General features: G+C 47.1%; 1 protein-coding gene across 2 annotated transcripts in view; it reads left to right on the top strand.

The window, feature by feature from the left end:
- PRKDC (protein kinase, DNA-activated, catalytic subunit) overlaps window positions 1–27689 on the top strand; it is a 503687-nt gene that overhangs the window by 174430 nt on the left and 301568 nt on the right. For both annotated transcript variants that reach the window (XM_073583775.1, XM_073583776.1), the window contains exons 26-35: window positions 1444–1551; window positions 1792–2018; window positions 2126–2220; window positions 6388–6487; window positions 13397–13530; window positions 16879–17130; window positions 18535–18749; window positions 19443–19651; window positions 19817–19949; window positions 20546–20704. In XM_073583775.1, the coding sequence (XP_073439876.1) occupies window positions 1444–1551; window positions 1792–2018; window positions 2126–2220; window positions 6388–6487; window positions 13397–13530; window positions 16879–17130; window positions 18535–18749; window positions 19443–19651; window positions 19817–19949; window positions 20546–20704 (1632 nt within the window). The remainder of the gene's footprint in view (window positions 1–1443; window positions 1552–1791; window positions 2019–2125; window positions 2221–6387; window positions 6488–13396; window positions 13531–16878; window positions 17131–18534; window positions 18750–19442; window positions 19652–19816; window positions 19950–20545; window positions 20705–27689) is intronic.

The following is a 27689-nucleotide window of genomic DNA, read 5'->3' as shown; positions in this document are numbered from 1 at the left end:
GAGTCATTACAAACAAACAGAGTGATCTATTTCGAGTGTTTATTTCTGTTAATGTTGATGATTATGGCTTACAGCCAATGAAAACACAAAAGTCATTATCTCAGTAAATTAGAATACTTTATAAGAACAGCTTGAAAAATGATTTTAAAATAAAAAATGTTGGCCTACTGAAATGTATGTTCAGTAAGGCTGAGTGCAGACGGACTTTTTGGCCCTGCGTATTTTTCCGCGCAGAATGGAAGAAATCCGCAGGTCAAATGACCTGCATTTTTCCTGCAGATTTCTTCCATTTTTCATGCGGTTTTTGTGTGGTTTACCATCGCGGTTTACCCCCTGCGGATTTGGTGACAGGGGAGATGGAAAACCGCACAAAAGAAGTAACATGCTGCAGATTTTCTACCGCGGGAAAATCGCGCGGAAAAATCCGCAGCGTCTGCACAGCGTTTTTTTTTTTTCCATTGATTTTAAGGCTACTGTACATCACAATGCAGAAATGCAACGTTTCTGCGCGGTAAAATCCGCTGCGGATCCGCTGCAAATCTGCATCGTGTGCGCACAGCCTTAATGCACTCAATACTTGGTCTCCTTTTGCATCAATTACTGCATTAATGCGGCGTGGCATGGAGGCGATCAGCCTGTGGCACTGCTGAGGAGTTATGGAAGACCAGGTTGCTTTGATAGCAGCCTTCAGCTCGTCCTCATTGTTAGGTCTTGTGTCTTTCGTCTTCCTCTTGACAATATCCCATATATTTTCTATGTGGTTAAGGTCAGGCGAGTTTGCTGGCCAATCAATCGAGCACAGGGATTCTGTTGTTTATAAACCAGGTATTGGTACTTTTGGCAGTGTGGACAGGTGCCAAGTCCTGCTGGAGAGTGAAATTTCCATCTCCAATAAGCTTGCCAGCAGAGGGAAGAATGAAGTGTTCTAAAATTTCTTGGTAGACGGCTGCACTGACTTTGGTCTTGATAAAACACAGTGGACCTACACCAGCAGATGACATGGCTCCCCAAACCATCACTGATTGTGGAAACTTCACACTAGACCTCAAGCAGCTTGGATTGTGGCCTCTCCACTCTTCTTCCAGACTCTTGGACCTTGATTTCCAAGGTCTAGCATGAAATTTCCACAATCAGTGATGGTTTGTAATTTTATTACAATCGCTTATTGAACTGTATACCATTACTTTAAGTTTTTGGGTCTTAAGGTCTGTAATTAGCCATGTATAGTATACTAGACCATTGAATCAAGAAACCTATTCTCCTATCCACCTGTACAATATTCACAATATCTAACAAAATAGATGTTGATTGAGATCCACATCAGGAAGAGACAGAGAAACCATTACTTAATGTATAAGGTCCACATCGGTATTGTTGAGTTTAAGATGCAGATTATAAGAAGATGCTTCTGATTTCATGTGTTACATTTCATTTTCTTTTAAGGTAACAAGACAGTTGTATGAACCTCTGGTTATGGGCATCATTCACTGGTTCACCAATAATAAAAAGTTTGAAAGCCGTGACACTGTGGCTTTACTGGATTCTATTTTGGTAAGTTTTTTTAATGGCTCATTTTTATGGCTATTTTGTCAGCTCGGTGCATCTTTTTTTTTTTTTTTTAATTCTATACTATCTGAAAGAAAACTGCTGGTAAGTTAGCAATTGATGTAGGGACTTCTTAATGAAGAACCTTTATAAATATTAACTTATATCTGAAATTTGTGGTTATTTTTATCTTTCGCCTAATGAATTGATGATACATTGTTGTTAAAATTCATCTCTATCTTTAAGGATGGTATTGTGGATCCTGGTAATAGTACATTGCGAGATTTTTCAGGACGATGTGTCCAAGAATTTTTGAAATGGTCAATAAAGCAGACCACACCAAAAGAACAAGAACGGAGCCCTGTAAATACACAGTCACTATTCAAGAGACTCTACAGCCTCGCTCTACATCCCAATGCATTTAAGAGGATAGGAGCAGCTCTTGCTTTCAACAATATATACAGAGAATTCAGGTGAGTGCAATGTCCCCTGCCTGATTTTATTTCTGGTTTGATAACCCTTAGGCAGGTGGTTACTTCAATGATGGAGGATGTATTTTAACTTCATTCTGTTCTTTTAGAGAAGAGGATGCTCTTGTGGAACAATTTGTGTTTGAGATTTTGGTCGTGTACATGCAGAGTCTGGCATTATCTCATGGAGACGAGAAATCCTTAGGTGAGATTTACATTCTGACATTAGTTATTTGCATTGCAGTCTTTTTTTTATTACTACCATTATATTATGTGTGGCCTTTTGAGAAGCAGGTACCAATAATGTTGTTAACTCTGGCTACCTGCTTAGGTCTTTGAATTCTTTCCTTCACTAACATTGGCGTAAATTGTTTTCGTCTGGTCACTTCCAAACCTGGCATAAATGTACGGTATTTTATTTTCGAACGGATTTAAAATAATAAGAGAAAAATAAAGTATTTCCCAAAGGAGTTGTTGGTATGGACGTTGACCTGTAGGATCTTGCATGTCATTCACAGCAAAGTAGATATATATATATATATATATATATATATATATATATATATATATATAATTTTTTTTTTTTTTTATTTTAACCAGGCATCAGTGGTGTTGTCAGACCAAGAGAATTCACTTTTCAGAATCCTCTCATAACCAGAGTGAAGAATGGTAACAAAGAGAGTCTTTCACTCTGGATGACCTGTTATGTCCAGCATCACACAGCCAACCTATTGATTTGATTAGGCACTATGCAATGCCTAAACTTCCCTGTGATGGCATTATAACAAAATTGAACCCTTACTGCCACATTTCCCTACAGTTACCTGCACCAGTGGAACACTTTATTTATTGTTGAGAGGCCCTTCTTACCATTAGCAATAATGCAAAGCAGAAAACTCTCTTAAAGGAACCTGAGAGCTGATTCAGGCTGCCCACCCCAGAGTTTGGCACCATCCTTTCAACCAGGAATATTTTACTCTGAAGCGCTGCATGCATAGTTTAAAAAAAAATACATAAACTTGAAAGCCAGACGGAGACCATGTGGTTCTGCTGACGAGATCAGTAGGATCATCGTCGACCGCTACTCCACTCTCTTTGAGTGACAGGTCTTTCCCTACATGTGTGTACAGTTAGGTCCAGAAATATTTGGACAGTGACACAACTTTTTGGCATTTTAGCTGTTTACCACAACATATTTAAGATCCAGTTACATAATCAATATGCACTTCAGGGGCAGACTCTCAGCTTTAATATGAAGGTATTCACATCCTAATTGGAGTAAGGGTTTAGGAATTACAGCTCTTTATTATGTAACTGCCTCTTTTAGAAAGACTAAAAGTAATAGACAAATTATCTCAAAAGCTCTTAAATGGGCTGCACGGGCTATTCCCTCGTCAATCCCTCATGAATTAAACAGGTAAGGGGTCTGAAGCTGATTCCAGGTGTGGAATTTGCATTTGGAATCTGTTGCTGTGATCTTGCAACGTGCGGTCAAAGTAGCTCTCAAAGGAAGAGAAACAGACCATCATTAGGCTGAAAAAAGAAGAATAAATCCAACAGCGAGATAGAGTGACCAAATCAACAGTTTGGTACATTTAAAAAACAGAGGGTTAAGTACGAGGTGCAAGCCATTAACCAGCCTTAAAAATCGAAAGGCTAGATTAGACTTTCCCCCCCAAAAAAAAACATCTAAAGAAGCCAGCTCAGTTGTGGAAAAATAATTCTTTGACAGCTTAAACAAAGATCAACCTGTACCACAATGATGGGAAGAAGTATAGAGAAGGCTTGGAGCGGCTCATGGTCCAAAGCACTCCACATCCTCTGTAAAAATATGGTGAAGGCAGTGTGATGACATAGGCATTCATGGCTTCCAATGGCACTGGGTCAATAGTGTTTATTGATGTGACTGAAGATAGAAACAACCGTATTAATTCTGGAGTGTACAGGGCAATACTTGCTGCTGAGATTCAACCAAATGCAGCAAGGTTGATTGGACAGCGCCTCACAGTACAATTCAGATGATCCAAAACATACTGAAAAGCAGCCCAACAATTTGCTAAGACAAAGAAGTAAAATATTTCTGCAATGGTCATGTCAATCACCAGATCTCATCCCCATCGAGAATCATTTCACATGCTCAAGACAAAACTTAAGGCAGAAAGACCCACAAATAAGCAATAAGTGAACTCACCTGAAGTAAAGACAAAGCATCACAAAGGAGGAAGCCCAGCATTTGGTGAAGTCCATGGCTTCCAGACTTCAAGCAGTCATTTCCTGCAAAGCAAACTCTACAGCAGGTGTGGGGAACCTCAGGCCGCCAGACCATTTACGGTCCTCGATGACCTTTTATCAGGCTCCCTGGCAGATTCTCAGGGACCGCATTCTTGAGCAGGGAGCTGCATTTTGATTGCCACCAGCTCAATAATTTCTTCTTGCTCTGTTAACACACACACACACACACACACACACACACACACACACACACACACACACACACACACACACACAGTGTTTACTAAACACTGAAGGGCATGCGATGAAAGATTACGACCTGACACCAGTGACAGTCAGGATGTACTCTGTAGGCGGAGTTTGTACAGCCCCGAAAGATGGTATAAGTATCCAAATGGCCCTTGGCAGAAAAAAGATTCCCCACCCCTGCTTTACAGAGTATTAACACCTTAATGACCGCTGATATGCCTTTTAACGGCAGCAGTTAAGGGTACTTAGTCCTCAATGCTGCTTTTTAACGGCGCGTAGCGCCCCCCAGCGTCGGAAATTATCTGGGGTCTCGGCTACCAGGGGTGTTACCGACCCCAGTGTTGCGATCGCCGTTATTAACGGAATAGCAACAACCGCCCAAAAAAGCAAAAATCTGATTCCCCATTTAATTTCTCTCTCCTCTGATGTGATCGCACATCTGAGGAGAGAGAAATGGGGTGCCCCACCCCCTCAGGCACCTCTTGTGTTCTTAGACCCTCCTGCATCCCCCCGTGATGTCCCCGGCCGGTGGTGTCTTCTTCCTTCTTCCGGGAAGAAAATGGTGGGCACATGCCGTCCAGCACCCGGCAACGATAAATTTTTCCTATTGGTTCATTTTGATCACTGTGATAGACCCTCTTTATCACCCCCTTAGTTAGGTAAAAATAATAAAATAAAAAGTATTTATTTCCATTAGGGTTGGGGTTGTGGTTATGGTTGGTATTACAGTTAGGGTTGGGGTTAGGGAAGTGGTTAGGGTTATGGTTAGTGTTGGGGTTAGGGTTGGAGTTAGAATTGGGGGATTCCACTGTTTAAGTACATCAGGGGGTCTCCAAACGCAGCATGGTGCCGCCATTAATTCTAGCCAATTTTGCGTTCAAAAAGTCTAATGGTGCTCCCTCTCTTCTGAGCTCTGCCATGCGCCCAAACAGTGGCTTTCCCGACACCTGAACCGCATGGTCTCCAGCTGGTCTTTTAACTGTATGCTTTCTCTGGAATGCTGCAGATTTTAGAGTAAAACATTTCTGTCTGAGATGACAGCGCTAGAGTGTCAGATGCATGCTGCTTGTGGTTCAGGCAATCAGCTGTCATGTTCCCTTAAATAGAATTTATCAGAAGGATCAATACTCCTAAGTTGTCTTTATGGGCATGTAGGAAAAATTAATATTTTACCTTGATATCTGTAATTTAATTAATTATTACAGAGAAATCCATGTTTTTCATTATATGTAAATGAACGAATAACTATGGTCGGGTTAGAGATCTTCCCAAGAGTCTGCCTCTGGGGGTGTGTACTTCTTTCCCCTGTATGATGTTAACCAATCATAAGCAGACATCATCTTACAGAGGAAAGGTGAAAAGTCCTCCACAATGGCTTACAGCAGGGTTCTCACAAAATCAAGAATTTCTTTGGAATAAGACATCGGATCTCAGATATCAAGGTATCATTTTACTCACAGTTTATGAACCCCATGTCCTTATAGATGGTTTAAGAGGGCTGATGTTTCTTACAGATTCCTGCTAAAGCTTAACACTAGATCAGGGCTTAACTCGTGCACAGAACAGCAATATTAGCCACTAAACTCTTAAGGCCACGTTCACACATTCAGTATTTTTTCAGTATTTTACCTCAGTATTTGTAAGTCAAAACCAGGAGTGGGTGATAAATACAGAAGTGGTGACGTGTTTCTATTCTACTTTTCCTCTGATTGTCCCACTTCTGGTTTTGGCTTACAAATACTGAGTTAAAATACTGACCAAATACTGATCGTGTGCACTTGCCCTAAAATGTATTTTTTACAGGAGATTATTTTATTTTTTTGAGTGGGTGAGTTTGTTTTCTGAAACTGCTGAATTTCCCAATAATTTACTCTCTTGCTTTCCTTTACAGGTACCATTCAGCAGTGTAGTGATGCTGTTGATCATTTAAAACGCATTATAATCCAAAAAGCCAGCAGCCTGAATAAGTCGTCTAAAAGACGCATACCCAGGTACCTGCACTGACCGTCTATCTCGTGTCTTCTCTAAATACTTGTGAAATGTTATTGGATGCTGACTTTCTCCTCCATGTGACAATAGTTGTTAGGGTGCCAGAGGGTGAATTCACTGGACCACGGCAACGAACCTCCTCTGGGCGAGTGGACCAGGTGGACCACCCCCTATACAGGGAGTGTTAGGGACAGGCCCAGGGAAGACTATTACCGCGGCAGCTGGTACCCAGACAGCCGAAGACACAGGGTAGAGCGGCCAGGAGACAGGATACTGGACCGGGGTAGGATGGCACGAGCACCGGAGACAGGACCACAGTAGGACGGCAGGAACACTGAAGACTGGAACCGGGTAGGACGGCAGGAACACAGGAGACTGGACCAAGGTAGGACGGCAGGAACACAGGAGACTGGACCAAGGTAGGACGGTAGGACAGCAGGAACACAGGAGACTGGACCAGGGTAGGACGGCAGGAACAAAGGAGACTGGACCATGGTAGGACGGCAGGAGCACAAGAGACTGGACCAGGGTAGGACGGCAGGAACAAGGAGACTGGACCAGGGTAGGACGGCAGGAGAACAAGAGACTGGACCAGGGTAGGATTGTCCCACTGCAGACACAGGAGAGAGAAGATAACAGCGCTAGGTGTAGGTAGGCAGGCGCCGCGCAGAGGGATCAGGAGAGGACACCAGCAAGTGTGGGGCCAGAGTCACAGGGAAGTTCCAATGACGATCAGGCAACGTCACTAGGGAGCGACGGCCTGATGTAGGAGAGTGGGAAGGAGCTTCCGGGTCAGGGTCCTCCTTACCAGCAGGAGAGGCGACGGGTTCAGAGAGGAAGTGCGCATGCCCGTCGGGACCCGCGGGGACCGCGCGCCCGGGAGGCCGCAAGCGCCGGCAGAGGAGCCGAGGCACCGACGGGAACGCGCCGGGGAGCGGTGGCCCAGTGAGTCGGATGGAACGCGGGCGGCGGTGACGTGACAGTACCCCCCCTTACGCGCCCCTCTCCCAAGGTTGAAAAGAAATCTTGCCAAAATCCAGGGAGCCTGAATGTTCTCCCGAGGTTCCCAAGATCTCTCTTCAGGGCCGAAACCCTTCCAATCGACCAAGAAAACGGTTTTTCCCCTTAGCCTTTTTATGGCGAAAATGTCTTTAACCTCAAAGACCTCATCGGCGGAAACAGGCTGTGGAGTGCGGGTGGTAGAGGCATGGAACTGGTTGAGGACCACAGGTTTCAGAAGAGAAACATGAAACGAATTTGGGATGCGAAGCGAGGCAGGGAGCTTTAACTTGTAAGAGACATCGTTGATGCGGGACAGGACCTCGAAGGGTCCAAGAAACCGAGGACCCAATTTGTGTGAAGGGAGCCTAAGGCGGATGAACCTGGAGGATAACCACACTCTATCGCCTGGGTGGTAAAGAGGTGGGTCCAAGCGCCTCTTGTCTGCGTGTCTCTTCATCTTAACCTGAGCTTGTTCGAGGGCGGGTTTGGTCTCCTGCCAGATCCTGGAGAAGTCCCCAGACAGAAGATCAGCGGCCGGCACACCCGAGACAGGGGGAACTGGAAGCGGTACGCCTGGATGCAGACCGTAGACAATAAAGAAGGGAGACTTGGCTGAAGATTCGTTAGTGTGCTTGTTGTACGCAAATTCGGCCCATGGGAGCAAGTCTGACCAGTCGTTCTGGTGAGCGTTGGAAAAATGACGGAGGTAATTAACCAAAATTTGGTTGGTACGCTCTGTTTGACCGTTAGTTTGAGGGTGATATGCAGAGGAGAATTCCAGTGTGGCGTCCATAAACTTGCAGATCGCCCTCCAAAATCGGGAGGTGAACTGGACTCCTCTATCAGAGACAATACGTTGGGGAAGGCCGTGGAGACGAAAAATATGGTAGATAAAAATCTTTGCCAATTCAGGAGCCGAGGGTAATCCAGACAGGGGAACGAAATGAGCCATCTTGGAGAACCTGTCCACAACGACTAAGATGACCGTATATCCAGAGGAACGAGGCAGGTCAGTGACGAAATCCATGGCAATGTGCTGCCAGGGAGCCGAAGGGACTGGTAGCGGGTGCAGGAGACCAGAAGGTAATTGCCTGGGGACCTTGTTTTTGGCAGAGGATGGACACGAGGCTAAAAAATTACGAACATCCTGGAGATGAGTAGGCCACCAATAGTAGCGCGAGACCAGAAGAAGAGTCTTTTTCAAGCCCACATGGCCTGCAATCTTAGAAGAATGGCCAAAATGCAAGACTCGTCTCCTGTTGGTTACCGGGACGAAGGTCTTACCCGGTGGCAGGGTAGACAGGCTGAGAGGAGCCACCGTGATGATCTTGGAGGGATCCAGGATGTGCGCAGGGGCCTCCTCGGAGTCAACGGCCAGAAAGGATCTGGACAATGCGTCAGCCTTAAGGTTCTTCCTACCCGGGCAGAAGTGCAGTTCGAAATCGAAACGGGCGAAAAACAAAGACGATCTAGCTTGGGTTAAGTCTTTGTGCCGATCAGATGTAAGCCAGATTTTTATGGTCCGTGTAGACTTTAAAAGGATGCACCGCTCCTTCCAAAAGGTACCGCCATTCCTGCAATGCCATCTTGATGGCGGCCAAAAAGCTCCCTGTCACCAATAGAATAGTTCCGTTCCGGGGCAGAAAACATTTTCGAGAAGAAGCCACAGGTGACAAGATGCCCGGAAGGGGATCGCTGAGAGAGTACGGCTCCGACGCCGATGGCAGAGGCGTCCACCTCCAAAATGAAAGGTTTGTTGGTCTCTGGGCGGTGAAGGACTGGAGCAGAAGCAAAGGCTCGCTTTAGGGCTAGGAAGGACTCCTCGGCCTCAGAAGACCAAACGTGCGGGTTGGCCCCCTTACGGATCAGAGAGGTGATGGGAGTGGTCAAGGAAGAAAAATGGGGGATGAATTGCCGATAGTAATTGGCAAAACCCAGGAATCGTTGGATTGCCTTGACTCCATGGGGTTGTGGCCAGTTGAGTACGGCTGACACCTTCTGTGGATCCATGCTTAGGCCAGAATCTGAAACCATGTACCCCAGGAACGGAAGAGAGGTTTGTTCAAAGGAGCATTTCTCCAGTTTCGCATATAGGTGATTCTCCCGTAGGCGAGAGAGGACCAGACGAACACTCTTCCTATGGGTCGCCAGATCCGAGGAAAAGACGAGAATATCGTCCAGATACACCACCACACAAGAGTAAAGGAGGTCTTGGAAAATATCATTCACGAATTCTTGGAACACTGCGGGGGCATTGCACAGGCCGAAGGGCATGTCCAAATATTCATAGTGACCGTCCCTGGTGTTGAACGCGGTCTTCCATTCGTCACCAGGGCGAATGCGGATAAGATTGTAGGCCCCACGCAGGTCCAGTTTGGTGAAGATTCGTGCCCCCCGCAACCAATCAAACAGCTCAGGAATGAGAGGAAGCGGGTACTTGTTCTTGATAGTAATGTCATTAAGGCCCCTGTAGTCAATGCACGGGCGAAGAGTCCCATCCTTCTTCACAAAAAAGAAGCCCGCACCTGCGGGTGAAGTAGACTTCCGAATAAAGCCTTTATCCAAGGCCTCCTGGACGTACTCGGACATGGCTTGAGTTTCCAGAGGATTCAACGGATAAATTCGGCCCCGGGGTGGAGAAGAGCCTGGAACGAAGTCGCTGGAGCAGTCATAGGGACGATGGGGTGGCAGGCATTCGGCACCCTTCTTGTTGAAAACGTCCGCAAAGGACCAATAGGCTGAAGGCAAGCCCACGGGCGCCACAGGAGTTCTAGGAGACTTGATGGGCAGGACAGGAAGGAGACACGAAGAGTGGCACGACTGACCCCACCGAAGGATCGCCAATCAAGAACGGGTTCATGGGTCCTTAACCATGGGAGGCCTAAGAGTAACGTGTGAGAAAGTGAGGGCAATACCAGGAAGGTTATCTTCTCCCGATGTAGAGCTCCGACTTGTAACTCCACTTCTTTGGTGACCAATGTAACGACCTCCCGCAGGGGAGCAGCGTCGACAGAAGCTAACTGCTGAGGAGACGCCAAGGATCTGACAGGTATCCGCAACTTTTCGACCTCCTCGAGCTGGATGAAGTTCCCGGCAGCTCCAGAATCAATGTAAGCCAGAGCAGACACGCGGGAGGTACCCAGATTGAGTAGGACAGATAGAGTCAAGGGTGGAGAGGTATCACTAACACCTAGGAAGGCCTCTCTTACCTGTCCTAGGCGGAGGCGTTTCCCGGCCTCACCGGACATGAGCGCAGAAGATGGGAAGAGCTGCCGCAGTAGAGACAGAGACCCTTGTCGAACCTCTCCTGGCGACGTTGCTCTGCCGGTTTGAGGCGATCTACCTGCATGGGTTCCGAAGCCAGGACAGCGGAGGTAGAGGCAAACCGCGGAACGGAAGGACTGCGGGTGGCTAGGGAAACGCGGGGAAATCTCTCCCTGGCGGACTCACGGGAGCGCTCCTGGAAGCGCAAGTCAATGCGCGTCGCCAAGGAAATGAGATCCTCCAGGGCCGTGGGAGTGTCGCGACCCGCTAGCTCATCCTTAATGCAAGGCGATAGGCCAGGCCAGAATGCTCCCACCAACGCCTCATTGTTCCAGCCGAGCTCCGAGTTCAAGGTGCGAAACTGGATAGCATATTGCCCTACAGAAAGGGTACCCTGGCGAAGATTAAAAAGGGACTCCGTAGTTGAGGCCAGGCGTCCCGGTTCATCAAAGACCTTGCAAAAGGTCTCGAGGAACGTGCAGAGCTGGGAGACCACCGGATCATCCCGCTCCCAGAGAGGGTTTACCCAGGCCAATGCCTCACCCTCCAAGTGGGATACCACAAAGGCCACCTTTGCACGATCCGTAGGATATTGGTGAGGCAGTAATTCGAAGTGCAATTGGCACTGATAGAGGAACCCCCTGCATAATCGGGGGTCTCCGCCATACTGCGGAGGCTTAGCTAACCGGGGAGGTGGATGTGGAGACGGGGCCTGGGCAGGGGCAGCCGCGGCAGACTGTAGCGCAAGCAGTCGGTTATCCACCGAAGCCATATAATTTAAGATATGAGCCTGGGTATCGCGTTGCTGGGCGAGCTCCTGCTGGAGACTGGCCAGCTGCGACGCACTTCCGGTATCCGAGGGCTGGAGGGCCGATAACCGGGACTCCATAGATTTTAGGAAGGTCATGATCCGGGAATGATTGTCTCGGAGGGCCGCCAGCTCCTTCTGGGTGGTTGCTGAGGTAACTGTGGGATTCATGGCCTGATCGTACTGTTAGGGTGCCCGAGGGTGAACCCACTGGACCACGGCAACGTACCTCCCCTGGGCGAGTGGACCAGGTGGACCACCCCCTATACCGGGAGTGTTAGGGACAGGCCCAGCGAAGACTATTACCGCGGCAGCTGGTACCCAGACAGCCGAAGACACAGGGTAGAGCGGCCAGGAGACAGGATACTGGACCGGGGTAGGATGGCACGAGCACCGGAGACGGGACCAGGGTAGGACGGCAGGAACAAAGGAGACTGGAATCGGGTAGGACGGCAGGAACACAGGTGACTGGACCAAGGTAAGACGGCAGGAACACAGGAGACTGGACCAGGGTAGGACGGCAGGAACACAGGAGACTGGACCAGGGTAGGACGGCAGGAACCCAGGAGACTGGACCAGGGTAGGACGGCAGGAACACATGAGACTGGACCAGGGTAGGACGGCAGGAGCACAAGAGACTGGACCAGGGTAGGACGGCAGGAACCAGGAGACTGGACCAGGGTAGGACGGCAGGAGAACAAGAGACTGGACCAGGGTAGGATTGTCCCACTGCAGACACAGGAGAGAGAAGATAACAGCGCTAGGTGTAGGTAGGCAGGCGCCGCGCAGAGGGATCAGGAGAGGACGCCAGCAAGTGTGGGGCCAGAGTCACGGGGAAGTTCCAATGACGATCAGGCAAAGTCACTAGGGAGCGACGGCCTGATGTAGGAGAGTGGGAAGGAGCTTCCGGGTCAGGGTCCTCCTTACCAGCAGGAGAGGCGACGGGTTCAGAGAGGAAGTGCGCGTGCTCGTCGGGACCCGCAGGGAGCGCACGCCCGGCAGGCCGTAAGCGCCGGCAGAGGAGCAGAGGCAACCAACGGGATCGCGCCGGGGAGCGGTGGCCCGGTGAGTCGGATGGAACGTGGGCGGCGGTGACGTGACAATAGTAATGATATTACTGGATGTCCGACAGTGGATATTCAGTATTGTCATCTGCAGATAGGAATATTTGCTATTAAAGGGGTTGTCCACATTCTGTTAGTGCATCTTTCCTTACACACCGACCATCACGTTTGCCCATGCAATGGCTGCTGGTGGAGGAGCATGTGCAAATCCTCCGCATCTCTGTACAATGATTGATTATAGGGCTTGTCCAGCTCTTGTGAATTTTGTATCCAGCATCATTCCAGCCTGCTGAATCCTCACTGTGTGTAGCACACATATGGTGAATATTCGGCTCCACTTCCCAGGCTCCGGTGCTTGTTATGTGATTTGTGTATTTGTGGTGGTGACAACTGCTGGACTGTGAAGTGGAGCCTATTCCTGTCCCTTAGTGCATTACACCTGGTTAGGATCTGGCAGGCTGCAATACTTTCCGAAAATTCCACCAGGACTGGACAGCCCTTTAGCGAACAATCTGTAGCTAGTGGAAGCTACATAGCGATCTATAAAATTCCCCTTGAATTTAATAATCATTTTTCGTTGAGCACCACTTAATTCTTTTGATAGCTCAGAAAGGGTCTCAGGAGCTAGGATATCATCACCGAGTTTGCACCTACTAGGTTTTGTTCACATGACATTTGAGCCTATATGGTATACCAGTTTGTCACATGCCAAAGTGCTGTGTGACCTTTTCCAGCTCAAACTGAATATAATGTATTTTTTCCCCTAAAATTAGAGGCTTCCCTCAAAGCCAGACAATCTGTCTGTTGGATATTGTCTTATGGCTTTTACAACAATGTGGCCTCCCTCAGACTGATTGCAGACACAAGGCAATGGAGCTCTTCTTTGAATTTGTTCCTTTGTTGCCCGGTAAGTGTATTGGATTTTTTAAAATCCATTTTATTTTTTCATTTTATATTTAGCATTTGATAAAATTTGTATATGTTTCTAAATGATCTAATACTCTTTTTATGTGTGTTATTTGTTGAATAATTTCATGAGGGAGCAGCTTGGTATGTATTGTACGGCATGTGTAGTCTGCCTTATAGAATCTGAGTGCTAAAGTGGTATCCATATCAAATTATACAGTATATACAGTGGGTGTAATAAGTATTAAACACGTCACCAATTTTCTAAGTAAATATATTTCAAAAGGTGTTTTTGACGCAAAATTCTCACCAAATGTCAGTAACAACACATCCAATCCATACAGGCAAAGAAATCATACCATAGATATCCATTAAGTTTTGTGTAATATTGAGAATTAACACATGAGAAAAAGTATTGAGCACATGAAAGAGGTGCCAAACGCTATGGAAAGTCATAACACCAGCTGAAATGTATCTGTAATTAGAAATCAATCTTGCCACTTTGTTAAAAATAATTTGAGCTGGTTCAACGGATGGCCTATAAAAGGCGTATCAGTACCAAGGTGCCACACATAGAACATCTCATGATGGGTAAAACCAGTGAGCTGTGTCAAGATCTTTGCAACCTTAGTGCTGCAAAACGTACTGATATATAATTTCACCGTAAACCAACCATGACCAGTTGCTACCCACCAAATTTCAGACAGAGGAGTGAAAAAGAATTATCATGAGAATTGTCCAAGAGCCAAGAACCCCCAGTGGAGAGCTACTGAAATAAAACAAATAATGCACTCAATCTCCATGGAATCTATGCAAAGTCACCACACAAGACTCCATTGCTGAACAAAAGCATATTAAAATGCGTTTAAGGTTTGCTCAAACATTTAGATAAGCCTGTGAAATACTGGGAGAATATTGTCTGGTCAGAGGAGACCAAAATTGACCTCTTTGGATGCCAAAAGGCACTGCATGTCACCCCAAAAAGACCATACCAACAGTGAAGTTCCGAGTTGGAAACATCATGCATGGTGTGGGGCTGTTTTTCAGCATACGGAACTTGCAAACTTCATATAATTGAAGAAAGATGAATGGACAAATGTACTGAGACTTTCGTGATAAAAATCTGCAGCCATCCACCAGGATGAAGAAGATAAAATGAGGGTGGACATTTCAGCAAGACAATGATCCTAAACACACAGTCAAGAAAAATCTCAATTGGTTTCAGAGTAAGAAAATAAAGCTGCTATAATGGCCCAGCCAATCACTGGACCTGAGTCCGATTGAAAATTATGGAAGGAACTAAAGCTCAGAGTTCATAGAAGGAGCCAAGGGAACCTTCAGGAGTTGGAGTGTTTATGTGGAAGGATGGTCCAAAATCACACCTGAGCAATGCATGCGACTAGTTTCTCCATACATGAGACGTCTTGAAGCTGTCATCACCAACATAGGCTTTTGTACAAAGAATTAAGTTTCAGCAAGTGTGTTCAATACTTTTTCATGTGTTATTTCTCATTATTACACATAATTTAATTTATGGACATCTGTGGTTTGATTTCTTTGCCTATGTTGGTTGGATGGGCTGTTACGAACAGCTTGTGAGAATTTCAGCTCAATAGCACATTTAGAAATCTATTATGAAAATTGGTGACATGTTCAATACTTATTTCACCTTCTCATACGTGTGTGTATATATTATAGTTTATGTAATACCTTAGCTTTTGTTATGTTGGTTTGTGACCGAAATACTACCATCATGTGGTTGAATGATTCCTAATGTTTTGTACTGTAGAGGACACTATGTCCCGCCACCAGTTTGCCAGTGTAGTGGAGAGCGGCTCCTGTTACACTCACAGTCAGAGCCCATATTGAAGTGCTCTACCTTATGGATGGTACCAAATAGAGGGTGGGGAAGAAGGAAGCCATCCCCTCTAAATGCACTTCTTTGTACCCTGCACTCAGCAGTGTACTAGAGAGTTGCTCTTTCTGCATTCAGTGCCCACATCGAAGCGCTATGCAGTAACATACAGCATGATGTGGGCGGTATGAAACCGCAGCGAGTGGCTCCTGGAGCAATTACTGTACTGCTATGTGGAGGCTGAGCTGGCAACTTGTTTGCATTCATCAAATCAGTGCTATAGTTGTACAGTATACGAGCCTGAGACACCTATTGAATGAGTTCATGTGATACGTGAATTGCTGAGGAAATTAGGCAGGTTACACAGAGAGCCAAAAAGCCTTATTCTAGTTCTACGAAAGATCCTAGGCACCAGAGAATTCTCAAAGGGATAAAACAGAGCTTTTATTCAATTTTTAAAAACATATGGTAAAAGTACAAAAATGAGCAAGATGATGCAACGTTTCGGCCATAATAGGCCTTTTTCAAGCCTGAAATACAGACAATAATATTTTTTATTGTCTCTTCACCTGAAAGAGTTTTTAAGTCCCTTTTTTTAAAGTGTAACCATCGTTTTAGTTTGTACTTAATAAATAAATAGTACACACGAAGATAAGCAACTTTATAGTGTATTTTATCAAAGAAGTCTGCTTCACCTGGTTCATGTCTTGAATTTTCACTTCACGTGTAAAATCTGTATGTGGTGAAGACAGATTTTCCAGTTACTTTGAAAATCTATGGAATGGTTATGCGTTATACACAGACACATACAATCTGCTGCATACTCCCCTGAAACCACAGTTAGTCCACCAGCTGCCATCTCCTGTCTCAGTAATGGGAAAGTCTGTATTCACCGAAGACACACTTTGCTCTTGAATTGATCATTTTGACAATGAGCGATCAGTTCAGGAGGAGAATAAAGCAGATTTCTCTTATTTTCACTTTATTATGGTAAAAGATTTAAAACTACAGTTACTTTATAAGTTGTGTAGTCAGCGCACGAGTCCTCTCACTTAATCACTGACTTCCCACTTCAAATGCTTCTTCTGTCCCTTGGACACTGGAGTCACATCCTGGAAGGTTCAGGCAGATAGGAGCAGTAGGTATTGCGTGCAGCCCTTCGGCCACCTTTCAGGTGGCCAGAACACTTCATAGCCATATTGGAAGAGAAAGATGAGCCGCTAACAGTTTTGTTTTATTTTTTGCTTAGTATTAGGCTATCAGTGTAGCTGCTGTACCGTCCCTGAATGAGACAAGGATTTTATGCTGAGTAATAGAAATCCAGTTTTCTAGATGCAGCAAGGTGCATTTTGTGCTCGCTCTATACTTGTATGATGACTGAATATTCCTGTGCGCTGAAACACTGAACTGAAAAAATTTTTTCTGAAAAATGTTTTAATTTCTAATTTACTTAATGTTTTCTTCTATGGGATCCTTATACATTTTGCTTTACAGAGAAAAAATCTCCTTCCACCTGGGTAGACGATATTATCAAGAAAGAAGGCATCTCCTTCTTTATCCAAAGATTTGAAAGTGCTGGCATTGTGGATGGCACCCATTGTGGCATATTTCATTTCCCCACCCTGCAGGACTTGACTAATACCTCTTTACGAGCTGTGCTTCAGTGGATGGATATGTTGCTCGCTGCTCTGGATTGTTATAATACATTTATGGGTATGCGTGCTGTGAAACCACAGACTTTGCTTGGTAAGTAAGCTAGCCTCGTTTACCACTTGGAATTTGTACGAAAGACACATTGCCTTGATTTCTATGTAAGCGTTATGTTTATTTATAGTCATTCCTTGTGCTGTTTTTTTTAACATTTGTCTTCATGAATCAAAGCATTTTTAACTTTATAAAAAAATGGTAGATCATTGAGGATCGACTCTTGGACCCCCAGTGAACAGACGGCAGGGCAGCGGATTGGAGGAGTTTGAATTAAGTAGTGGTCCAGCGTCTGCCCCACCACGCTACTAAAACTCTTGGCACTGGTTATCAGCATCGACATATACCCCTCAATATTCTAATTTTTTCTTAAACTGTACAACTGCAACATTGTGAAAATGCCACCAGCATGTTTACACGGTTGTACAATTTTGCTGCTTTGTGTAAATGTCTCAAATGTTCATAAAATTATTCAAAAGAAGAGGCCAAAATTTCCACAGTCCAGATCATAGTAAATATCCATCCATGAAAACACTTAATATAGCCACTATTAGTGGTCGAGTGAGTTTTAGGTGTTTTTTTTTTTCTAATCGGATATAAATGAAATCACTAGATGGTCTGACCGCTCTGCTAGATGTTGGTGCCGTGCCTCCGTACAATGTGTCTATGATAGCAATTTTAAAAAATATACAAACTACACTTAGTCATATATGTCCCGAAGGGTGACAGCTTTCCTTTAACAAGAAATAAAAATCAACCCATCTGCAAAAGTCCCATGAAAGTATGCAATTATTTAACCCCTGAGATAAATGCTATAAAGTAAAAAAAACAAAAAAAAACATTACGAAACGAAAAAGCCAGAAGTCCTCACCCGAACAGCAAAAAATGCAATAAAACATTGGATGGAAATCCAATAAAATTTACAGTTCGCTATTCCAAAAAACAGACATCAAGCAGCTCCCATCAACCAGAAAATAAAAAAATTAAAGCGCTTCGAAATTGGTGACCTAAACCAATTTATTTTTCAATAAATCTGTGAATGTTTGTTCAGCTCTTTAAAAGAAAAGCTATACAAGTTTGGTATCATCCTAATTGTCCTGACCCTGGAGAATGAGATTGCCAGGACATTTCTACCACACAATGAACACCGTGAAGTCAAATCCCAATAAACAAAGTCGGAATTGAGCTGTTTTCACCATTTCACCGCATTTGGAATATTTTTTTTTCCTTTTTTCCGAGTACATTGTATTGTAAAATGTGTGCTGTAAATCAAAACTAATTCGTCGCTCAAGAAATAAGCCATTATACAGTTAACCTCAATGGAAAAATAGTTTAGAGCTTTAGAAAGGTTTAGAGCTTTTTACCTATGTTACTGTTGCTTGCGTCCTTTTAAGTCTAGACTGATTATTAAATCCTTTTCTTTTTGTTTTTTAATCTTTGTTTTAGACTCTTCTCAGAAGTCCTCTTTTCTTGGAGCACTACATTATTTCATCAGTCATCTTTCCATGCGTGACATCACGGCAGCACAAGCCGTCTACAACGACAGTTCATTCAGCCCGCAAGAAAAAGAGGAGTACAACTACAGCAAGTGCACAATCACCGTGAGAATCATTGAGTTTGTGACCATGATCCTGGATCACTGCCAGCAGGATCTCTGCAAAGTAAGCGCTGCAGTCGCTTCATCTTAGTCTACCAGTCAATGGTCATGTTAGATTTTTGGAAAGAAAAAGGATAAACCATCCAATGTTTGCAAACTGTGTATCGCTGCGGAATATGTTAGGGTGGTTTCACATTTGCGTTTGAGTGTGCGCCTAGCGCATCAAATTGCAACAGGTTGCGTTTGGCGCCGGTCGGCGCGCCGTCAAAAGGGCGCATGCGCCGCCAAACGCATACCTGCGCCCCCAGTGCTAAAGATAAGGGACACAGGTCGCATGCAGCGTCATGCGCCCCTTGGCGGAGCTACCGGAGGAGGTGCAGCAGGGGGCGGGGCTTAGCGGCGGCTGTGCGCAGGCCGACGCTGCTGTTGGAAACGCAAATGTGAAACCACCCTTAGCGCTATACAAAAATAAAGATTATTATTATCCAGAATAGCCACAACTTGTCGCCAGATGAATGATGAGGATATGCGCTCAGAGATTACACAACTGAATAATCTGATCTGTCATTGATTTTCACAGCAGTTACAGTACATGCCATGAGTTCTTGCACACTGTGACTTTGATTGTCGTCCACTATAACCTTAATGCATGTACCTTTTGGTAATTTTATTTAATATAAAAGAAAAATAACCAATGCATCTGTTCTGCTAAATAATGTTGTGTAATATCGCTTTTTTTTTTTGCTAACTCTTGTAGGATTTGGAGAATGAACTTCTGAATAATTCATTGTGGGATTTAACAGCAAGTACTATATGTAATCCATCGAGTATAGGATTCAATACTGCAGATGTTCAAGTGATGAAGAACCTCCCAGACGTGTGTGTACAGTTGCTGAAAGCGGTGGCAAAATCGCCCTACGTGGGGACCTTGAAAATGTGTTTACAGACGAGGATTACAATGGAACGGTAAACTCTTCTTATATTCTAAAATTCATACTTTATTACTTTCCAAAGATTATTTGTGTCATTAGATGGCGTTCAGAGACCATTTTGCTGAGTTGGCAACATTTTCATTTCTACATTGATAGTTTTTAACCGCACCCCATTATATTTTCTCTTAACCACGGACAGAATTGAAGATCTATGTGGTGTTGATTTGTATGATCCAGATATGAGGAATGACAGCATTGAGTTGGGTGCCACGCTGTCTGCCTGTGACCAGCTTTACAGGGCGCAGTTGTTGAATTCCACTCTGCAAGCTCAGGTGAGGAACCAAAGAAAAAGTCACAGATGCTGGTAAATGTGTCCTTAAATTGTATGTCATCAGCGTTTTCTTGCCTGTAAAATTGGGCCCCAAGTATGTAGTTTCTTATCCTCATGTATCCATCTTACTTTATCATCCTAGCAAGGCACTTGCAATATTGCGGCTCCCGCAATAAAATTGAACTGAATGTTTTAACAAAGCACAACTACAGTGTTTTTTTTGTTTTTTTTTATTGTAGCACTTGAGTGCTGCTACTAATTTAAGGCCCCTGCGCTTAGTCTTACATATGTCTTCTTTTGTTATCCGCTGTGGTTAGCCTCCAGCAGTTTGTGACCTGCCGGATCGCTCCAGTGTTTGTTAGGGCACACCGGAGGTGGTTTTTCAGTGCAAGTCTATGAGCGTGTCGTTCTGGCTCACATGGACACAGGCTCTCAATGGAAGTCTATTACCTCTGACTTCCAGCCAGGTGCAGGAACCTTACGCCATAGGAAGACTGTTGGAGTGGTGCTTTAAGACAAAACTTCATGGCATCAAATGCAGCTGTATTCTTGAAGTTGACACTTATCTGTATGCTGACATGTATATTTTATGCTTAGGTCACTAGTCCGGGATTTGCCGTGGGTTCCAAACTTCTTTCAGTGGTTTATAAGGGCATTGCTGCTGGCAACGATCAGAAGTCTTTACCATCGCTAGACATCAGCAGCAGGCGTCTTGCTGAAGGAATATTACAGCTCTCTTTCAATTTCGGGGGACAGGTAATTATTGTCAGCACGTTTTCTTTAAGTCATTGTTACTGCCAAATCTCTGGTCTGTAATAAAATGGGAAAACAAAAATTCTACCCAATGCAGTGTCAGAGATTGACCTCTTGTGTAAATTAAGTTTTGTTTTGTTTTTTTCTATCTGTATGTTTTATTGTTCTTTATTTTGTGAACAACGTTTAGCCTGAGCTGCAGCTTTTGGTTGTGACCACGCAGGTCAGAGATGCGTTACAGCAACCATATGGGCATACGAAACTGAGTCTACAGATGACAAGCTGGCTCGATGGGAGAGTGGAGTGGCCGTGCTCTAAGGTTGCTGAGCTTGCTCTTGCCGTCTAAATTAGTAGAGCGATTAGGCTTAGTGAGTGGCAGCAGCGCTGTCACCGTGTTGTCACCGCTACTGGAAAAAATCTGAGACTAAACACCATGGACTTAGACACAGCACTGGATTCAGGGAAGATATATAATATGCAGATGTTTCTATTTGTTGCCTATTTTTATTTTTAAATACAAGTTACTGAGCTTCTAGAAAAAGGTTGTTGAAAGGTGTCAGCTCTTTTATTTTCCTTTAAAGGAGAATGCACTGCGTATATTTTTTTCTAATCTTTGTTAAAAACTTTTAAGGCTTTTAAGCTTTTTTTTGTGAGATTTTCAGCATCCTCATCAAAGGCACAATTTAAATGCATGGTAAAGCCTATGTATAGATCAGAGGTCTCAAACACGCGGCCCCTGAGGCAGACATCTGTGGCCAGCGGTGCACCACATGTCTCACTCCCTTAGGCAGGTGGAAGGCGCGCATTCAGGAGCGCGCAATGGCTGTTCTGTGTGCACAGGACCTAGGATGAGGTCACAGGAGGGGGAGGAGTCAGGGGTCACATGATCAGGGGCCTCAGTGTATGAAGGACGCTGCGGTCTGTGCTGTTTGTCATGGTGCTGGATGAAGGTAAGTTTGTGTGGGGTCAGGTGGGGTTTACAGGGTGGATGTAGCGGAGCCGTGTGTGTACAAGGTGTACGGAGCGGAGTCATGTGTGTATGAAGTGTACGGAGCGGGGTGTATGGAGAGGAGCCGTGTGTGTACAGAGCGGAGCCGTGGGTGTATGAAGTGTACGGAGCAAGTTGTACGAAGAGGAGCCGTGTGTGTAGGGAGCGGAGCTGCATTTGTACGGAGCGGGGTGTATGGAGATGAGCCGTGTGTGTATGGAGCGGAGGCGCATGTGTACGAGGTGTACGGAGAGGAGCCGTGTGTGTACGAGGTGGACGGAGCAGAGCCATGTGTGTACGAGGTGTATTAAGTTTGAAATTAATGCGGCCCGCCATCTCAAATTTTTTTTTTTATTATGTGCGGCCAATTTATTCTGCCGAGTTTGAGACCCCTGGTATAGATAATACACATTCACTATTGACGATGGCCATAGCTTACATCTTTCGCCTCCCTGCACATTTCAAAGAACATGATCATTCTATAATATTTACTCTGTCGCCTCATTGGGGGACAAAGAACCATGGGTGTTATGCTGCTGTCCACTAGGAGGCGACACTATGCATAATCTGAAAAAGATTAACTATGGCTCCTCCTCTGCAGTATACACCCCTGGACGGCGTTAGCCTTCTCCAGTTTTTGCTTAGTGTCGCATAGGAGGCACATCTAAGGATTACAGATGAAGAAAAGTGGGTCTCCTGCGAGACTCCCGACATGGCTCCTTCCTCGGCCCCTTTTATAGGGTGCCTGGTTGAAGTCGAGATGGCTATTCCCCATGTCGCTCCTTCCCCAGTCCCTCGGGTGCTGGTTTGAAGTCGAGACCCCCTCCTTCCCCAATTCCCTTTGGTTTCTGGGTTGAGGTCGAGGCGAGGATAAAGCCCCCTGAAAGTGTCAGCAGCACCCTCCCTAGTCCCCCTCTGGGGATATTAGGTTGAGACCCCTCAGGTAGGGCGTGCACAGGCAGCACTCTGCAGCTCCCAGCGGTATGGGCCAGCACACTGCGCCTGCATCCAGGGACCCCAGCCCAGCCGTGGGCTCCTGTCGGGACCGGTGGGGAGTGCAGGCAGGCATGGCACATCTGATACACAGGGCTCCCTGTGCCCTGTTTCTCTGGCAAGGGGGGGATCCTTCAGCCCAAACCCCCCCACCCACCACCTATAGCCCCACCGCTATCCTGCCTTCAATCCGGGAGGGCCCGATTCAGATCCGATCCCCTCCCGGACTTCCGCACCAACCTGGAGCCCTCTTGGGCATCAGACATCCACTTTAGGCCGCGGCTTCGGGCTAGCTGAGGCCGCCGCCTTGTTTCCGCCCCCCCAACTCGCCCCCCGGATGACAAATGTGACACTCTACAGTGTCATAGAGGGGGCGGATCGAGACTGAAAGGGCGCGTTTTTACACAGCCCTGCCGCCTTTTTACTGCTCTCCTCCCCCTTTCTCCTTCCTCCTCTTCCCCACGGCGGCCATTTCTGCTGCAGGACAAGATTAACCCTGCATATCGTCCAGGCCAGCCAGTCTCCGGAGGGGGGGCACAGGACTGTGGATCTTCGGCGCTGGACCTAGGGGCACACTGGTGGGGTAAGATCACAGCTGGGGTTCTTACTCAGCTGTGATTCCATGTTCCTATAAGGTCCCCTATAGGTTCCTCTGCATAGCCACCCCTGTAAGGCCCCTCTGCATAGCCATCCCTCTCATGCACTATGCCGGGCTCAAGGCCCAAGAGAACCAGGCAGGACTGTTTTTATGCATTCTGCACAGCCTGCAGAACCACTCTCCCCAGTGGCAGCAAGTACCCGCACTGCCGGGACTGTATCCAGACTACTGGGTCAGAACCCCAAGAAGCCCCTACCAATGCTTCGGTGTCTGCTACCACGCCGGAATGGGCTACTCAGATGTCTCAATCTATGACGCAGTCTATAGATAACCTAACCTCCACATTGCGTCAGGCTCTGCAGGGTCATGCCTCGGCTATGAACATTACCCAGCAAAGGGAGAGCTCGACTCAGGGACATGCCGTTCCGGGCACATCCAGACGTAAGCGGACCCACAGGTCGCGTTCATCTGCGTCATCCCATAGCACACGGTCATCCCCCTCTAGGTAGAGACACCGTAGTTCCAGGTCACCTAGACCGTCCCCTTCCAGGGACAGACAACACAGATCTCCACAGCGATCCCCGACCACAGAAGACCTCCACCCCAGTTCACCCACCAGGGGACGCCTCAGCGATACACAGGATTCGGAAGGCATCTGTGACTCCGACTCAGACAACGAAACGGAGGGGTCCCTGATCCCAATTCCCCCTAGCAATACAGTGCTAGTTGAGGACATAATCTCTTCCATCCATCGGGTGCTGGATATTTCTGATCCGCCCCCGGAGGCCCCAAAACACAAGATTTCCTTTGAAGGTGTTCTGAAACCACCTGAGGTCTTCTCTAATCACCCAGAATTTAAGGCGACCCTTAACAAGCAGTTCTCACAGCCTGAGAAGAAATTCACCAATCGCAAATATTTGGAGGCAAGGTACCCCTTCCCGCAGAAGGACACCAAAGAATGGACAGATCCACCAGAAGTGGACCCCCCAGTCTCTAGAATAGCAGCACAGACCCTCCTCTCACTGCCAGATAGCTCAACCCTCAGGGACGCAGCAGACCGGCAGGTAGAATGCATGGCTTGTTCAATTTTCGAGGCTGCAGGGGCCTCCCTGGCTCCCGCGTTCGCTTCAGTTTGGGCTGCCAAGGCCATTCTGGCTTGGGCCAAAAAATTACAAGCTGGCCTCCAAGCTCCAACTCCTGAGCTGTCGGACCAAGCGGTTCAAATAGCAGTTGTAGCAGATTACATGCTTCATGCAGCTCTGGATTCAGAAAGGGGTGTAGCAGGGATAGCATCAAACGCCATCACGATTCGGCGTATCCACTGGCTGCGGGAATGGAAAGCGGACTCGGCCTCAAAGAAGTTCCTCGCGCACCTCCCGTACCTCAGTGGGCGGCTTTTCGGGGAAAAGTTGGACACAATGATATCCAATGCCACCGGGGGTAAGAGTACCTCTCTCCCTCAACTAAAACCTAAACGCACTTACAAAAAGCGTAACCAAACACGATTCCGATCCTTTCGGAATTCTTCGGGCTGGTTCGTCTCGCGTCTAGCACAAAATCTTAACCGTTCCCCACGCAGGGACAACTCACGGTCGACGCAAAGGCCGGACAAGACCTGGCAGTCAAAAGCAGGCCAGTCGAAGCCCAAAGGAGGAAAACCTCAGACTTTCTCCTCATCATGACTCACGCACCCCACCCGTAGGCGGACGACTTTTGCTCTTTCAGCAAGCCTGGCTGCCTATTACAGAAGACAGGTGGGTCAGGGAACTAGTGTCTTCCGGATACAAGATAGAGTTCACTTCCAACCCACCGAACCGGTTCTTCCTCTCTGTTCCCCCAAAACCGCCAGCCAAGGCTCGTGCCTTCCACCAAGCGGTTTCCTCCCTTCTTCAAGCAGGAGTCATAGTACCGGTTCCCGCGGCCGATCGCTTCCGAGGGTTCTACTCCAATCTATTCGTAGTCCCCAAGAAAGGAGGCATCGTACGGCCCATATTGGACCTAAAACAACTCAACAAATATGTACGGGTTCGTCATTATTGCATGGAGTCCCTTCGGTCCATCATTGCGTCCATGGAGAAGGCAGAATATCTCACCTCCATAGACATACAAGACGCATACCTGCATATACCGATTGCTCCCGCCCATCAGAGATTTCTCAGATTCGCAATCGACCAGGGCCACTACCAGTTCGTGGCTCTCCCGTTCGGACTTGCCACGGCTCCCAGAATGTTTACCAAGATCATGGCAGCCACCATGGACGTTCTACACTCCAGAGGCATTGTAGTCGTTCCATACCTGGACGATCTCCTCATCAAGGCTTCTACCTTCAAGGACTGCGAGCTCAGCGTCTCAATCACAATCGACACTCTGAGTCGCCTGGGCTGGTTAGTCAACCTACAAAAGTCATCGACTACCCCGAGTCAGTCTCTGACATTCCTGGGGATGCTATTCGACTCTTCCAGGGGTCTGGTGCTCCTTCCCAAGGATAAGGCACTGGCTCTCCGTCTAGGAGTTCGCATCCTCCTCCGCAGCCCCCCCGATTTCTCCGGTTTGCCATGAGAGTCCTCGGCAGGATGGCGGCAGCAATGGAAGTGGTCCCATTTGCCCAGTTTCACCCCAGGCCTCTTCAACTAGCCATTCTCAAGTCCTGGGACAGGAATCCTTTTTCCCTCGACAGGGAGTTCCAGCTAACATCGTCAACCAGGAGGTCCCTGCACTGGTGGCTCAAGCCAACCTCGCTTGCAACGGGGAAATCCTTTCTCACAAGTCAATGGAAGGTCCTGACCACCGACGCGAGCCTGACAGGTTGGGGTGCGGTGCACCTACATCACAGGGCACAGGGCAAGTGGTCACCAGTGGAAGCGAAGATGCAACATCCTGGAGATTCAGGCCATCCTCCTGGCGTTGAGAGCCTTTCATCACTTACTGGCAACCTCTCATATCAGAGTACAGTCGGACAATGCCACGGCGGTGGCATATGTGAACCACCAAGGCGGGACCTGCAGTACCCAGGCGATGAGAGAAGTGACACACATCCTCCACTGGGCGGAAGACACGGGGTCGGTACTCTCTGCGGTCCACATTCCGGGTGTGGACAACTGGGAAGCCAACTTCCTCAGCAGACAAGGAATGGACTCGGGAGAGTGGTCTCTCCATCCCAAAATTTTTCGCCAGATCTGCCATCGCTGGGGGACCCCGGACGTGGACCTAATGGCATCCCATCTCAATGCCAAGGTCTCCAATTTCATGGCCAGAACACACGATCTGCGGTCGCTCAGAGCAGATGCCCTGGTTCAGGACTGGACCCAGTTCCAGCTTCTGTACATTTTTCCACCTCTCCCCCTGATATCCAGAGTGGTGAGGAAGATCAAACAAGAGGGAGTTCCAACCATCCTAATCGCGCCGGACTGGCCCAGACGTACATGGTACGCCGACATCGTACAACTTACAGCAGATGCCCCCTGGTGTCTCCCCGACCGTCCCGATCTTCTGTCACAAGGCCCGTTCTACCACCAGAACTCAGGGGCTCTTAATTTGACGGCGTGGCCCTTGAGACCTGGGTTCTAACCCAGGCAGGGCTCTCACCGGACGCCATTGGAACCATGATCAGGGCACGGAAGCCAGCCTCCGCCAAGATTTATTACCGTACCTGGAGAGCCTTCTTTACCTGGTGCGAATCTCGCGGCCAGATCCCACTCCCTTATTCCCTCCCCAAAGTACTTGGTTTTCTCCAATCGGGTCTGGACGCCAGGCTCTCCCTGGGCTTGCTTAAGAGCCAGGAGTCAGCGCTCTCAGTGCTTTTTCAGAGACGCATTGCTAACAAGCCGCAAGTAAGTACTTTTCTTCAGGGGGTTTCCCGATTGGTTCCCCCCTACAGACGTCCACTAGAAATGTGGGACCTTAACCTGGTCCTGACAGCATTGTAGGGACCACCTTTCGAACCCCTTAGGGAAGTCCCACTCCACCTTCTATCCCAGAAGGTGGTCTTTCTGGTGGCAATCACCTCGCTATGCAGGGTGTTTGAACTGTCAGCACTCTCCTGCAGACGGCCTTTCCTGGCTTTTCACCAGGACAAGGTAGTTCTCCGTACGGTCCCATCCTTCCTTCCGAAGGTTGTGTCCAACTTCCACCTCAATGAGGAAATTTCACTGCCATCCCTTTGCCCGGTTCTGGTTCATAGAGTGGAGAAGGCTCTGCATACACTTAACCTCATCAGGGCATTGCGTACATACGTGTCAAGGACTGCGCCCTTCCGGAAGTCTGATTCCCTTTTCCTTCTTCCGGAAGGCGTCCGCCAGGGTCTGCCGGCTTCCAAAGCTACCCTTGCCAGGTGGATCAAATCCACCATACAAGAGGCTTACCGCCTTAAAAATTCTCCTCTTCCGGCCGGTATTACGGCACATTCTACA

The sequence above is a fragment of the Dendrobates tinctorius genome, unplaced genomic scaffold, assembly GCF_039654945.1.
Source record: "Dendrobates tinctorius isolate UK_male_01 unplaced genomic scaffold, ASM3965494v1 ptg000081l, whole genome shotgun sequence".
Lineage (NCBI taxonomy): Eukaryota > Metazoa > Chordata > Amphibia > Anura > Dendrobatidae > Dendrobates > Dendrobates tinctorius.
Note: the sequence above shows the minus strand (reverse complement) of the source record. Positions and strands in the feature narration are given on the sequence as shown.